Raw genomic sequence first — 12,636 nt, forward strand, 5'->3', positions numbered from 1 at the left:
TACATTGTCAATCGTCATCATCATCATCATCATCATCATCGTCTTGGTCAAAAGGAGAAATTTTCATGTATTAATGTACATCCTCTTAGAGTCCAAGTAGTCAAAAGATATGTCTACTAATTAAGATAGCTTTGAAATTACTAACATGTATGCAATTCAATCTATGCAGATCAAGGGCATCAAGCTTCGACAAACTCCTTCCTCTCAACCTCAATCTCCTTATCTCCTTTATCATGCATCTTCCTCGCCACCTCGTCGGTAAGATACTGCTCGACATTCGGGGAGAAGATGGCGGCAACAATCAACAGCGCACCAAACGGTAGCGTACACAGATACACAGTCCGGAAAGAAACCGCATAAGCGTCCTTGACGGCTGACCCCGTCACGGCAATGATGGCAGGCGAAATTCCAGGCACGCCCGTGAAATCTCCTTTGGTAATGCTGGCGAAAAGAGAGGGTAGAGATGACTCTGGTAGGCCAGCGGCAAGTACAGCGGGCGTAACTTTTCTAGGAATGTACTTGGACGACTCTGTTGTCAGAATAGACGAGTACATGCTGGTCGCAATGGCTGAAAGACCTGTGCGGATGGCGCCCATGACGCCAGTGACGAGACCGATATCTGCTGGGTCCCAAAGATATGCCGTGCTCGAAAGAGTCAGGTTCTCAATGTAGCCTGCTGCGATGGTGCCAATCAAAAGCAATGCCGTTGTTCGATTTTGAGTGGTCTTGTTGGATGCTGCAATGGCTGCAACAAAGGCTGTTGTGAAGACCGCTGCTACAATCATTTGAATCTTCATTCGTGGCAGGTAGCGGACGCCTGCACCTCCAAGAATCTGCCCGAGGAGTAGACCACCACCGACCGCACACTAAAGTCCATCAGCACAGACACGAAAAAACATTCGGGACCAAGAAACTTACCGATAGCCATCCGATTTTGGAAATGTCTGTCGTGAACAAGGCGGAAATCATCGTGGGCCAGATGACCGAGTTGGCGTAGTAGACAATAGCCGCCAAACTAGCGCAGGCGACATTGGCATCATACTGGATGTTTTTGAACAGCCGCATAGGAATCAACGGGTACTCGAGTCCAGGAGCGTAGGCTTCCCAAAAGCAAAAGGCCACCAAGGCTCCAAACCCACCGAATAGCGCTCCCAGCACATGTCCACTGTCCCAAGGGTATGCGGAGCCTCCCCAGTTCATGCCGATCAGGAAAACGACCAGGCCAGTTGAGAAGAGAAATATTACGATCCAGTCAAGGGTCTTGAGCTGTTTCAGCTTGGACTTGCCGCCAACGTGGAGCATTTCCTGTGCTTGTTAGCCGTCATTTCGCTATAGCAATGGAGGCTTACTCACATAAGTCGGTGGGAAATAGAAGAAAAAGTACATGACTATAGCCAAAACGTTTACAATGCATCCCAGGATATAGCACCATCGCCATTGGAGCTTTGTTGTCTGGTATAGTGATCGCGCGACCGGGGGACCGAAAACGGCGAACGGGACGGAGGTAGAAAGCACGAAAGCGTTGACTGGACCTCGAAGGGAGTTGGGTACGAGTTCGCCGAGAATAATGTGAAATGAAAGCTGTCCGGAAGCAGCTAGACCGTTGATAGAGTTTGTAGCCTGTATCTGTCAGCGGTTGTGTCGTGCTGTGGCTCCAGCAAAACTAACAATCAACATGTTGATGCTTTGTGCACTTGCACCAATGATGTTTCCGATCAATCCGAGGACCGAGGAGAATATGAAGAACCATCTTCGACCAAATATGTCTGAAAGTCGACCGACGAGTGTGAAGCCAATGGCGAAACCGGCCGTCCAGGAAATGCTGACCCAGATGATGTTTGGGGACGGGCCAATTGCAGCATTGATAAGACTCAAGGTGTTGGCGGGGAGAACCCATCCAAGGTATCTGAGTTAAGCGTTAGTTTCGCATTACACGTCATGTGCTACATAGAAGCTTACTTACCCTGATACTTGCGCTAGACATGTAGCCTGGACATGATGAGTTTGTGTCAGAGGAACGGGCAATACAACGTACTATTACTGTGCCTATGAAGTTGATACTCGTAAAATATGACTTGCCCAGGTCAGCTGTGCGGCCACCAATTGCTTCTTCAGCAACGTGGTCATGATGTAGTCCATGGCTGCGATTAGTGTGTTGATGGTTGAGATCACTCCCAGGTTGATGACTGAGATCGCTCGAGGCGGTTGCAACTTCCTCATGATGTTGCTTTTCTTCTGCCATCATGTGCAGGCTTTGAGAATCTCAATGGTGAATTGGCATAAAGATAAGAGTCAATGCTGGGTTACGCCCATGGGCTCTGAACTGACTTTATCAACAACGTATGCCCCTGACTCATGACACATACATGCGGGGACCCCAGACTCATTATTGTGGAGTAAATGTTCCGCAGGACGGGTCCCAGATAGCCGGGAGACACTGACATGTATGTGATGATGGCTAGCGGCCTTGAATAGTAAGCTTTTTGATTGAAAGTGGAAAAGCAGGCATGATGTGATTGGTATCTAAACGCGCACGTTCGTCCGGAAGGGCAAGGATACTGTTCAGCCACGTGCTGTCGCCCTCAGGTCCGGATTTCCTGCCCTCGGGGGTAGTCGGCAATTCTTCAGAGTGTAAAGTTTCCAGATACGACGACTGCGGGTGATGGCCGGGTGATGGTACCCGAGCCCCAGACAGAACGGCCCTCATAGAAGAACGGCCATGGACATTTTGGCACCAACATGTACAAATGGTGTGTTTGTCTAGACAAGCATGCAGCACTTAATTGCCAGTGAAGATTCTTGCCATTTTGGTAGCCCAGAGACTTTGTTCTGCAGAAGGTACTGGCCAGTACACATCGTCTATCGTTTACCGCGCAGAAGAAGTCTTAGGACCTGCCTCGACAGTCTTTAACCGGAATACACTTCTTAATCAGCAGCTGACCATTTGCGGGGTCAGGAGCATGAATCCAGACACTCGATGCATTCAAGTCGCGATGCGGGAACCGCATGTCTTGGAAGTTTAGCGCGTGGCGGCAACATATTGGGAAAGGAGCCCATGCTGGAGGCGTTACTGCTGTGAACTGATAGTTGGAAGAAGAGCTGGGATAGGCGAGAAGGAGACGTATGTAGAGGTGGAGGCGCTGTCGTGTTCCCCGCATTGGCAGTCCCACGGGGGGCCTGGGCAAGGATGCTGTCCAGCATGGGGCGAGCGCTGTGGCGGACGACGTAGTGCTTATCGCAGCATGTAATTCGGATTTGGACGCGGAAGCCGTCGTGTGAATTGTAGATGTAGGCTAGGCTGGTAGTGCTGATTGTGTGTCTTTGGCGGACCAAAAACGCAAATGCAGGGCTGGCCACTAGCACGTGACTGGGCGTGAGTGTGAGTGACCACGGTTCCCCACCAAAAACTTTTGGCGATACTTAGTGCCCGCCATGTCGTCGCGTCCACACTCACACGCAACACACGGCGGCAAATCCATGATCGACCGGTGACAGAGAACCCGCCCTACACAACAACAGTATGGCTTCAACCACGGCGCCCTCGGTGGTGCTCAAAGAAGAGCCCGTCGAGGCCAACAGTAGCAGCAACATCAACGAAGTCGTCAGCCCCGCCGATGCTCTGTACGAGAAATGCGCACAACGGCCTGCGGGCCAGATCTTCTTCCAGCGAGATCTGTCCAACATGCAGGTCGCGGAAACCATGGCCCAGCTGACAGTGCTGTTGCAAGAGCTCTGCGACCGCCACCTGTTGAAACTCATGACGTTCGAGGGAGACCCTTGCTGGAAGTTGCGCTCAAGAGAAGATGCCGACAAGTACGTGAGCCTATTGGGCGCTGTGCAAACAACTCTACAGCCATGAATTCTCCACAACCTCCTATGTGAGAGCTGCACTAACAGCTGCGTGTCTTGCAGACTTCGGCGGCTGACTCCCGACGAACGCCTCCTCTACCACCACATCGACCAGGTCCAGGCCGACGGCATCTGGTCCAAGGCGCTTCGTTCCAGGACCAACGTCACCCAGCAGACGCTCACAAAATGTCTCAAGAGCCTCGAGTCGAAGGACCTGGTGCAGTCGGTCATGAGCGTCAAGTTCCCAAACCGGAAAATGTACCTCTTGAAGCACCTGAAGCCGTCGGAAGATATTGCGGGTGGACCATGGCAATCCGAGGGCGACTTTGACACGGCGTTAATCGACACGATATCGAACATCGTAGCGCAGCACGTTGAGAATGAGACGTGCATCAGGGTACCGGGCAACTGGAACGACTACGAGATAACAGAAGATAGGACGGCCGCCATTGCGAGGAAGAAAGCCCAAGTGCAAGGCATCCAGGACATCGAGGACATAGCCCCAGCCGTCAAGCCTTATCAAGCCTCGAGGGATCCCAGCACAACCAAGCTGGTTCACCGGCACAACCCGCAGTACCCGAATGCCGCCTCGGTAGCCAGCTGGCTCAATTCCAAGGAGGTTTTGCGTGGTAAAGTCGTGCGAGAAGACGACATGGAACAGTTACTCGAGATGATGGTGCTTGAGGATCGGCTCGAGAAGATATCCGGTACCAACTATCGGACGGTGCTACGGGCAGCAGAGACCAAGGTCTACAACGGCTTTGTAGACGCCCCATGCGGCAATTGTCCGGTATTCGACCTGTGCGGAGACGAGGGAGAAATCTCGGCGCGAACCTGCGTCTACTTTGGCCAGTGGCTCGAGACTGAATCAGAGGAGATGTAGGAGCGAGCTTGTTCTGGTACGACATGAAGGGGAAGGGATTTTCCAGGTCCATGGTCCATTTGATGCATGTTTTATCTACACAGCATAGCGCGGGCGTTTATATACGGTTACGATAGTCTGGGGGCAGTCTATATCATCATTCTCGGCTTGGGCGGCACCCATGCACAGCTGGATGCAGTATTACCATGCTTTTCGCCGGTGAACAAGGGGTCATGCTTCAGGTGCGGGTGATGCGAGACGCCTAAGTAGCTACCGACTGCACGTTCCCGCCGCCAACGTCAAGTCCAATGGGCGATCAGCCGGCGCCACACGTCTCGTGGCTGCCCGGCTGACTTGACTCCCTCCCTCCCCCCGTGTTCATATACCAACTCGTCAGCTGGAAATGGATCACTAGCCTGACACTCCTTTTTCCCCTAAGTGCCATTCCATCTCTGCTCACCCACCGAGCCCTCGCGCTCCCACACCACCCACCATGTCTGGTGCTCGTCCCCTCTTCGCGAACCGCGCTTCTTCGGACATGGGCGCCAGTCGCGACCTGGCAGAAGAAGATGCCCTGCTTACCAACCGCCCGACGGACCATCCCGAGAAACAGGGCGTGAGGCCATGGAGGCTTTGGAGAGAAGTCGGCCTCTTTGCCTGGGCCGTCGTGGCCACAGGCGCCGTCATCGCCCTCGCGGTGCTCCTCCAACGAGCGAGCATCGACCCCAGGACGCGCAAGGCTACGGGCAAGAGGAACCTCATATTCATGGTCTCGGACGGCATGGGCCCCACGTCGCTGTCCCTCACACGATCCTTTATGCAGTTCCAGAACGGCGCTCCCTTTGGTGAGCAGCTCGTTATCGACCAACACCTTATCGGCCAGTCGCGCACTCGATCCGCCTCCTCGCTCATCACCGACTCAGCGGCCGGTGCCACTGCCTTTTCTTGCGCGCGAAAGAGCTACAACGGTGCCATCTCTGTCACACCAGACCATGAGCCATGCGGAACGGTGCTGGAAGCCGCCAAGCGGGCGGGTTACATGACGGGCCTGGTAGTCACCACACGCATCACCGATGCCACCCCGGCGTGCTTCGCTGCACATGTGAACATGCGATCCGAGGAAGACCGCATCGCCGAACAAATGGTTGGCGACTATCCGCTGGGACGTGTCGTGGACCTGATGTTGGGCGGTGGCCGATGCCACTTCCTCCCAAACTCGACCGGTGATGCGAGCTGCCGCGCCGACGACAAGGACATTGTCGCAATGGCCAAGACTTATGGCTTCAACTACGTCTCTGACCGTGCTGGGTTCGACGGCTTGAAGGGAGGAGCTGCCCTCCAAATGCCCATGCTGGGACTCTTTGCCGACACGGACATTCCCTATGAAATCGACCGCCGCAACCAGAACGACGTCTACCCCAGCCTGCACGAGATGGCCGAGGCAGCTATGAAGGCACTTAGTGATGCGACGAGGGACAGCGACAAGGGCTTTTTCCTTATGATTGAGGGCTCCAGAATCGACCACGCCGGTCACCACAATGACCCCGCTGCCCAAGTCCACGAGGTTCTCGCATACGACAAGGCTTTCAACAGTGTGCTTGACTTTATCAAGAACGAGAAGACGCAGACCGTTATGGTATCTACCTCTGACCACGAGACTGGAGGTCTGGCCGTTGCTCGACGTATGCCTCTTTTATCCCCATATCCTCCGCTCCAGCCTTGCCGCTAACATGCCTATAGAACTTCACTCTACATACCCCGAGTACGTCTGGTACCCCGGTCCCCTCGCAAACGCCTCCCACTCGGCCGAAAACCTTGCGTCTGCCTACAAAAAGTACCTTGCCGCGAACCCTCCTGCAGACCAAACCGCCGACTTCGTCCGAAAATCTCTCGCCGAAGGCCTGGGCGTTCACGACTACACTCAAGACGAAGTCAACAATCTCATCAAGGACCCCGCAACCGCCCTCTACCAATACGCAGACATGATATCCCGGCGCGCGCAAACAGGATGGTCAACGCACGGCCACAGCGGCGCAGACGTAAATATTTACACGTCCGACCCCGATGCCACCACGGCCCTGCATGGAAACCATGAGAACACCGAGGTTGGAGACTTTTTGCGCGATTACCTTGGCGTGGATGTCGAGGCTATCACCAAGGAGTTGAGGCAAAAGGGCGCGGGTCTAAAAGTGCAGGATGCGAATGGGACCATGGTGGGCTGGATGGGTAAGGTACCCGAAGACGGTCAGCGGTTAGACGGTCAGACGCATTTGGCAAGCTATGGCGGTGATCATAAAAAGAGGGATGTGGGCGTGGTGCATGGTGAGTCTTGTGGATGTGGACATTAAGATGCTTCGTTTTCCCCCTGTCTATTCCAGTGGAGAAATCTGCCAAATATCTTCCCTTGTTAGTGCAATCATGCTTGAGCGTTTGGTGTGTGGCATTAATTTTGGCGTTTATCTTGGTATCGTAGTCGGTTTTCTTTCTTTTCTTTCTTTTTTTCCCCAAGATATCTGGTAATAGGGCTTCATATATACTTACATGCGTCTGGGTGGGGATACAGGTGCTTCGAATATACCAAAACGAGTTTGAAATTCCAAATATAAATGGGACATAACATGTTGGAATGTCCATCTGCCCTGTTTTTTTTCTTTTTTTTCTTTTTTACAATTGATCGCTGCTTCACATACATTCTTGTGCATTTTTGACGTGAATAAAAAAAGCCCCCAATAACTTGTTAGTATTGATGTATACAGAGGTATCATTTGAACATGGTACGTTGGGGGGGGGGGTTTGATACAAAAAAATCTCGATATACTGTGTATAGCAATCCTAAGATTGTCTCCAAGATTTTGAATATTAAATTCACATCCATGCATTGACTGATATATGTCCAAACCAGCTACTGTCAGAGATAATCGAGTTTGGACATGGCAGAAAATAACATGTCAGTTCTTAGGAGTCACCTATATACATCGTACTGTGAAAAATGATGAATATCTCAATCCAATTACACCAGAATTCAGGACCAAACCTACCGCACAGCTACTATTCTGGCTGCGTAATCCTCTCTCTCTCTCTCGCACTCTCCATACAGCCATAAGTAGCACGCCTTTCTTCCCATTGCTATAGAGACCATAGCTTCGACCCTATCAGAGGACGAAGAAATTAATGTGATAGCATAAAAAAAAGAGTCTCTTTGACACTGAGGTCAGCCCAAAACGCCACGCTAAAACAAATGCAACCCCTGCAAATACCACACATCCAGATTTGGTTCAGTTCCAAGCAATGGCAACTGTCCAGTCGCCGCACCAGCACGGTTCTCGTCAAACGAAAAGATATGATCCAAATGGCCAGGCACACGGGACCCAAAATCTTAGTGACGAATGAACCAGTCGTGAGTCTGCTTGTTGGAAAACCACAAAGGCTCAAGAACCTCCGTTACTCTATACACCAAAGTCGTTACCAAAAGTGCCGCTTCCATACGTCCAGTCTGGCTGGGTGTCCAGAAGCCAAGAGACCGAGTCGAACATTTCAAAGCTGTTAGCATTGGCCATTCCATTAGTTAGTTGAAGCGGCATGCTCAGCGTGTTGATGTGAGGATTGAACGTCGGAAGGGTATGCGCAGGGTTTTCGTTTGGATCGCCAGGAGGGGGCGTCGAGTTATTCGAAGAGTCGGGATTCGTAGGGTTCGTCATGACGGTGTTCTCGAGCTGCTCTGCGGAGCCACTAACCTGCGCTTCTCGCCAGCGCCACGCACAATCAAATACTACGCTCATGCTCATCCGGCTTCGAATTATTAGGCCAAGGGGGTCATCCAGCATACCGGCACTGCCTCGTCTATGCTCTTGCAGCAGCTGTTGGTGTTGTTGCTGATTGTGGTGGTTGAACATGCTGTTCATGCCCGCGTTGCTGAGGGAAGGTGACTGCGACATGCTGTGTAGGCTACGTCCTCGGGAACTCTCCTTCCAGAGCTGCGCCAACACTTCGGCAAACCGATCCAGCAGGTCGTTAGACCACACCTTGGCCTTTCTCAAGGAATCGACAGTCTGCAGTACAAACTGTCGGCCTTTATCCGCGGGCAATTTACTGGCAAAGTCCGAGTTGAGAAGTTTGAGCAGCGCAAAGCCAGCCGCAAGAGCCATCTGCATCACGTAATATGGAACGTAGAGTAGTTTGCTGTCGCGCTGCAACTTGAAGACACGCTCCAGGTATGCGGTTGCGGCAAAGTATAATGCGACAAGATCGTCGCGTCGTTCCAATCGGGCTTCAGAATTGAAGAAAGAGTATAAATGGAGGTGTAGTGTGACGGCATAATGATAGAGCTCTTCTAGGTCTGCCGAATGTTAGTTCACAGTGCCAGGACAAGTCCAATCAAACATACCACTGTCCACACCATCGAGGGAGCCATTTTGCTCTCTGACACGTTCCTCTTTCAAACGGTCGGCTTCAAGACTCATGTAGCTGAGCGCAGCACCGTCTGCAAATCGACGACTGTTCACTGAATAGAGGAGCTTGTTGATTCTGCTTGCTGCCATTTCTTGCCGAAGACGGACGAACAATGTCGGTGGTATGATGCGCATGTGCTCTTCGTCATCCACCTTGAAGTCAAGGGTGGAGTCATAGAGTGTGATGGAAGGCTGGCCATTGCCTGTCGATACCCTGGACGCTGTGAGCTTTATATTAGATGTAAAGAAAGACTAGGCCTACGTTTGGGCTACAATGTTGCAGACCGCCCATGTCCTCAGACGGTCGTGTATGTCCTCTTGTCGCAGGCGCACCTTTGTTCTAGTAAAGTCCTCTGGGTGGGTCGGCTGATGAAGGCCTATTTGCATAGCAACCTGCATCATGGCACCGCACAGAATAAAGGTTGGATCCGTCACGGTTCGCTCTGCCGGTAAAGGCCAAGTACAGAGAAGACACAGCGCCTTGACTACATGGTGGTTGGGCTGATTCCTTATCGAATCCCAGATCAGATCGCTGAGCGGTTTGGCAAGTTCCTTCAAGAGAGACGGGCGGGGTCCATATCGCCGCGCAGCCACAGCAACAATGGCCCAGAACAAGAGCTTATGGTCTTGGGAATAGTACTCCTCAGGCGACCGCACCTGGTCTAGGAATGGCAAGAATGGGTGATATAGCTGGAAGTACTCGGTAAACAAGTCATTGACCTCGCTGTGCCCGAGGCGCACTTCGCCCGCGCCAAGTGAATAGAACATGGGAGATCCACTGCGCAAGTCGAGTAAAGATGTGGCCGCTACCTGGGTGTGTTGGGTCTGTAGAAATGCGTCGTCCTCGACCTTGGGGACTGTGCCGGTGGTGAAGCCGTGGGTGTCTGACACGTGCTGGGGAGCCTTGACGACGGGCTGGTTCGCCGCTGCCTGGCCCTCATACATGGCGAGCCTCTCGCGCAGGTACTCCATCTCCTTCTCCATCTCGGCATTGCGGTTGCGCTTGCCAATGCGCTTGAAGTTGGGCTCGATGACGCATCGTAGATTCTGCTTCTGGCAGCGGGCGCAGCTGACAAAGGGATCCTGCTGGACGTTGCATTTGAGCTGCGGAAAAAAACAATGTTAGCGGCAGGAAGACAGGTCGAGGCGTCGCCAGCTCGCCATTGGACGCCGGGACGTCAGCCGCCATAACGGTGAATCCTCATCGACTGGCACCGGCATTGGGCATGCGCGCGAGAGTGGCCATGGGCGGCGGGCTGCTGGAGACGGGAGACTGAGGCGTCGAGAGCGGGCGCGGGCCTACTCACCTTTTGCTGGCGGCACTCGTTGCACGCGCGCTTGACGGCGGTATTGCGCCGCGACGACGAGGGGCGCGCATCTCCGTCGGCATTGTCGTCGTCATCGCTCGAGGCGGAGCGCTTGAAGCCGCGGGCGTGGTTGCTGTTGGGGCTGGCGAAGGGGTGCGGAAGGCTTTGTAATCCCGGCGTGGTGGGCGACATGGAGTGCAGCATGTTGGTCGACATGGCCGGCGACCGATATCGCAGGCAATCTAGGGGGTCGAGCAGAGTGGAAGCGGGGGCGCGCGCTGGGAGAGTCCGAGGCCGCCAGCGCGAATGGAAGCAGCGCCAAAAGGTCTGACTCCAATGCCGCGCGAGAGGCTCTTGGTCATGCGCGTCGTGGCCGTAGCCGTGGCCGTAGCCGCACCCGCAACAGAATCCATGGCCCGCAGCAAGTCAGCCTGCTTCCTGCAGCCAGCCCTCGCCCACCACCCTCCACCCGCACCCGCACCCTCACCACGGCCCCCAGCCCGTCGCCAATCACAGCCGCGCCCGCCCATGTGCATGCTCGGGCCGCGCCCTTGCGGCCATTGCGCGCTGCGTGGGCACTCGACCGTCGCCATGCCACGCGCCTTCGCAGCCGTGGGCATTGCGCCGTCTGTGGGCGGCTCGACATGCAATCTGTAGCTCAACACCATCACCACCCAGCTGTATCTAGATTTCACCCGGGTCGAACCTGACCGTCCGCCCTGCAGCACACTCGCAGGCCACAACACTCACGGCGCACGCAGTATGCATGGATCATGGCTTCGGGCTTTGCATTGGACACGGCTTCTCCGTTTGCACTCAACACGGCCGCCTCAGCTTGCCAGGGCCTCACGCTACAGTCTCCGGCAAAAACCCGTGTCGCAGCTTGTGGATGTATTCGTAACCCTACTCAGCTACAGCCTGGCGGCGTGACGCAGAAATCCTCTTGGTATCGTAAAAGCCGACCGAACCAGGAGACTGCCCATAATGCACGTAAACACCGTTGACCCAGTTTTGACATGCTAAACCCCCTTCACCTCGCAATGCAACCGCTTAACGCTTCTTTTGCTGGGACTCCTTGAGCACCTTCTTGACAACCTTCTGCTCCTCGATCAGGAAAGCACGCACAATGCGGTCCTGGACGCAGCCGGCGCATCGCGATCCGCCGTAGGCGCGCTGGACCGTCTTCTTGGGGCGGGACACTTGGGCGTACTCGCGGGGGCGGAGGGCGGGCACACCCTGGAGCTTGGTACCACAGTCCTAGCACTCGTCAACAGCAGCCCGGCTTGCCATGTCCATTTCAACTTACACCGCACTTGGGAGCAGTGCCCCTCTTCTTGATGTGCAGGTAACGGAGCTCGCCGCCAGGAGTCTTGATGATGCGCACCTTCTGGCTCCTGGTGTTGTATGGCGCACGTCGCCTCTGCCCAAAAAGTCAGTCTTCAATCCCAGTCTTTCCTTTGGTATTCTCAATCGCCGGGCCAAGCGCTCGAGATTGCGGTGCGACGTACGTAGGTGAGTCTGTTGGAAGGCATCGTGGTAGATTTCCCGGGGAGTCAGTGGGTAATTGTCTGCAGTGCTGTGAGCAAGGCCGTCTCCGAATGGCGCGGCGCGTCGTCGAAAAAATCGTACCTGAGTCTGGGCGATGGGTTAGTATCGAGGAGGAAGTCTGGCAGCACGACGGCAACAAAACTTACCACTGGGGTGCTGTGTCGTTAGTGATCGGTCGTCAAGAGGATCAAAATTCCGGTGTTCTGCAACTCTCGCTTACCGCATTCTGGCGCTAGTGGGCTAGGCAGAGCTAGCGTGCCGCGACCCACTCCCTAGTCACGTGCCAGCGCTGGCCGTCTGCAGAATGTCGCGAAGACAAAAGTTCATGCACGCCACTAGCGACCCATCTCCATCACCACCATTCCACACAACGCGCGGGGGTCGATCTCTGCATTGTGTGCGCCGTCACTCTTTCGACCTTTGAGCCATTGGGGATTGTCGTGGAACGTGCGCGCCGACGCGACTTTCGCCTTCTTCGACCGCGGCGCCGTCCGCAAAGCTCAGGACTAGGCTCCTAAGCTTGTCGCGACCACCTGCGCCCAGCCGACTCTTGTAGTGCAGTACAGCATCGGGGTCGCATCCCAAAGATCGGCAAACTCCTGCCTCCTCGTTTTCCGTATTC

At 54.2% G+C, this 12,636-nt stretch overlaps 5 protein-coding genes across 5 annotated transcripts; 2 read left to right on the forward strand and 3 right to left on the reverse strand.

The window, feature by feature from the left end:
• Positions 1 to 179: 179 nt before the first annotated feature.
• Positions 180 to 2,242, reverse strand: SETTUDRAFT_88054 (uncharacterized protein; the record flags this gene model as incomplete). The annotated part of the gene is made up of 6 exons (XM_008026992.1): positions 180 to 866; positions 919 to 1,305; positions 1,354 to 1,620; positions 1,669 to 1,906; positions 1,964 to 1,989; positions 2,036 to 2,242. The coding sequence occupies 6 exons, from the start codon at positions 2,240 to 2,242 to the stop codon at positions 180 to 182; spliced, it is 1,812 nt and encodes a 603-aa protein (XP_008025183.1).
• A 1,278-nt stretch (positions 2,243 to 3,520) lies between these two features.
• Positions 3,521 to 5,077, forward strand: SETTUDRAFT_134644 (uncharacterized protein; the record flags this gene model as incomplete). Its single annotated transcript, XM_008026993.1, has 2 exons — positions 3,521 to 3,813; positions 3,913 to 5,077. 2 exons carry the CDS (start codon positions 3,521 to 3,523, stop codon positions 4,730 to 4,732), a joined length of 1,113 nt encoding a protein of 370 aa, XP_008025184.1. The 3' UTR covers positions 4,733 to 5,077.
• Positions 5,078 to 5,215: 138 nt separating this feature from the next.
• Positions 5,216 to 7,350, forward strand: SETTUDRAFT_162778 (uncharacterized protein). The gene is made up of 2 exons (XM_008026994.1): positions 5,216 to 6,393; positions 6,452 to 7,350. Exons 1-2 carry the CDS (start codon positions 5,250 to 5,252, stop codon positions 7,057 to 7,059), a joined length of 1,752 nt encoding a protein of 583 aa, XP_008025185.1. The 5' UTR covers positions 5,216 to 5,249; the 3' UTR covers positions 7,060 to 7,350.
• Positions 7,351 to 7,786: 436 nt separating this feature from the next.
• On the reverse strand, positions 7,787 to 10,682 carry SETTUDRAFT_134649 (uncharacterized protein; the record flags this gene model as incomplete). Its single annotated transcript, XM_008026995.1, has 4 exons — positions 7,787 to 9,047; positions 9,096 to 9,373; positions 9,422 to 10,263; positions 10,467 to 10,682. 4 exons carry the CDS (start codon positions 10,680 to 10,682, stop codon positions 8,158 to 8,160), a joined length of 2,226 nt encoding a protein of 741 aa, XP_008025186.1. The 3' UTR covers positions 7,787 to 8,157.
• A 559-nt stretch (positions 10,683 to 11,241) lies between these two features.
• On the reverse strand, positions 11,242 to 12,178 carry SETTUDRAFT_162779 (uncharacterized protein). The gene is made up of 5 exons (XM_008026996.1): positions 12,161 to 12,178; positions 12,138 to 12,140; positions 11,975 to 12,037; positions 11,773 to 11,886; positions 11,242 to 11,723 (listed from the first exon to the last, which is right to left on the reverse strand). The coding sequence occupies exons 3-5, from the start codon at positions 11,996 to 11,998 to the stop codon at positions 11,517 to 11,519; spliced, it is 345 nt and encodes a 114-aa protein (XP_008025187.1). The 5' UTR covers positions 11,999 to 12,037; positions 12,138 to 12,140; positions 12,161 to 12,178; the 3' UTR covers positions 11,242 to 11,516.
• Between the last annotated feature and the right edge of the window lie 458 nt (positions 12,179 to 12,636).

This window comes from Exserohilum turcica (genome assembly GCF_000359705.1).
Source record: "Exserohilum turcica Et28A unplaced genomic scaffold SETTUscaffold_2, whole genome shotgun sequence".
NCBI lineage: Eukaryota > Fungi > Ascomycota > Dothideomycetes > Pleosporales > Pleosporaceae > Exserohilum > Exserohilum turcicum.

What these genes read in the sequence shown, in the direction of transcription:
- SETTUDRAFT_162779 (XM_008026996.1), bottom strand. Translation starts at nt 11,998, where the DNA reads ATGCCTTCCAACAGACTCACCTAC. An exon ending in CTTCCAACAGACTCACCTAC is followed by an intron (nt 11,887 to 11,974) that starts GTACGTCGCACC and finishes CTTTTTGGGCAG; the next exon opens with AGGCGACGTGCGCCATACAA. An exon ending in GCACTGCTCCCAAGTGCGGT is followed by an intron (nt 11,724 to 11,772) that starts GTAAGTTGAAAT and finishes GACGAGTGCTAG; the next exon opens with GACTGTGGTACCAAGCTCCA.
- SETTUDRAFT_162778 (XM_008026994.1), top strand. Translation starts at nt 5,250, where the DNA reads ATGGGCGCCAGTCGCGACCTGGCAGAAGAAGATGCCCTGCTTACCAAC. An exon ending in AGGTCTGGCCGTTGCTCGAC is followed by an intron (nt 6,394 to 6,451) that starts GTATGCCTCTTT and finishes ACATGCCTATAG; the next exon opens with AACTTCACTCTACATACCCC.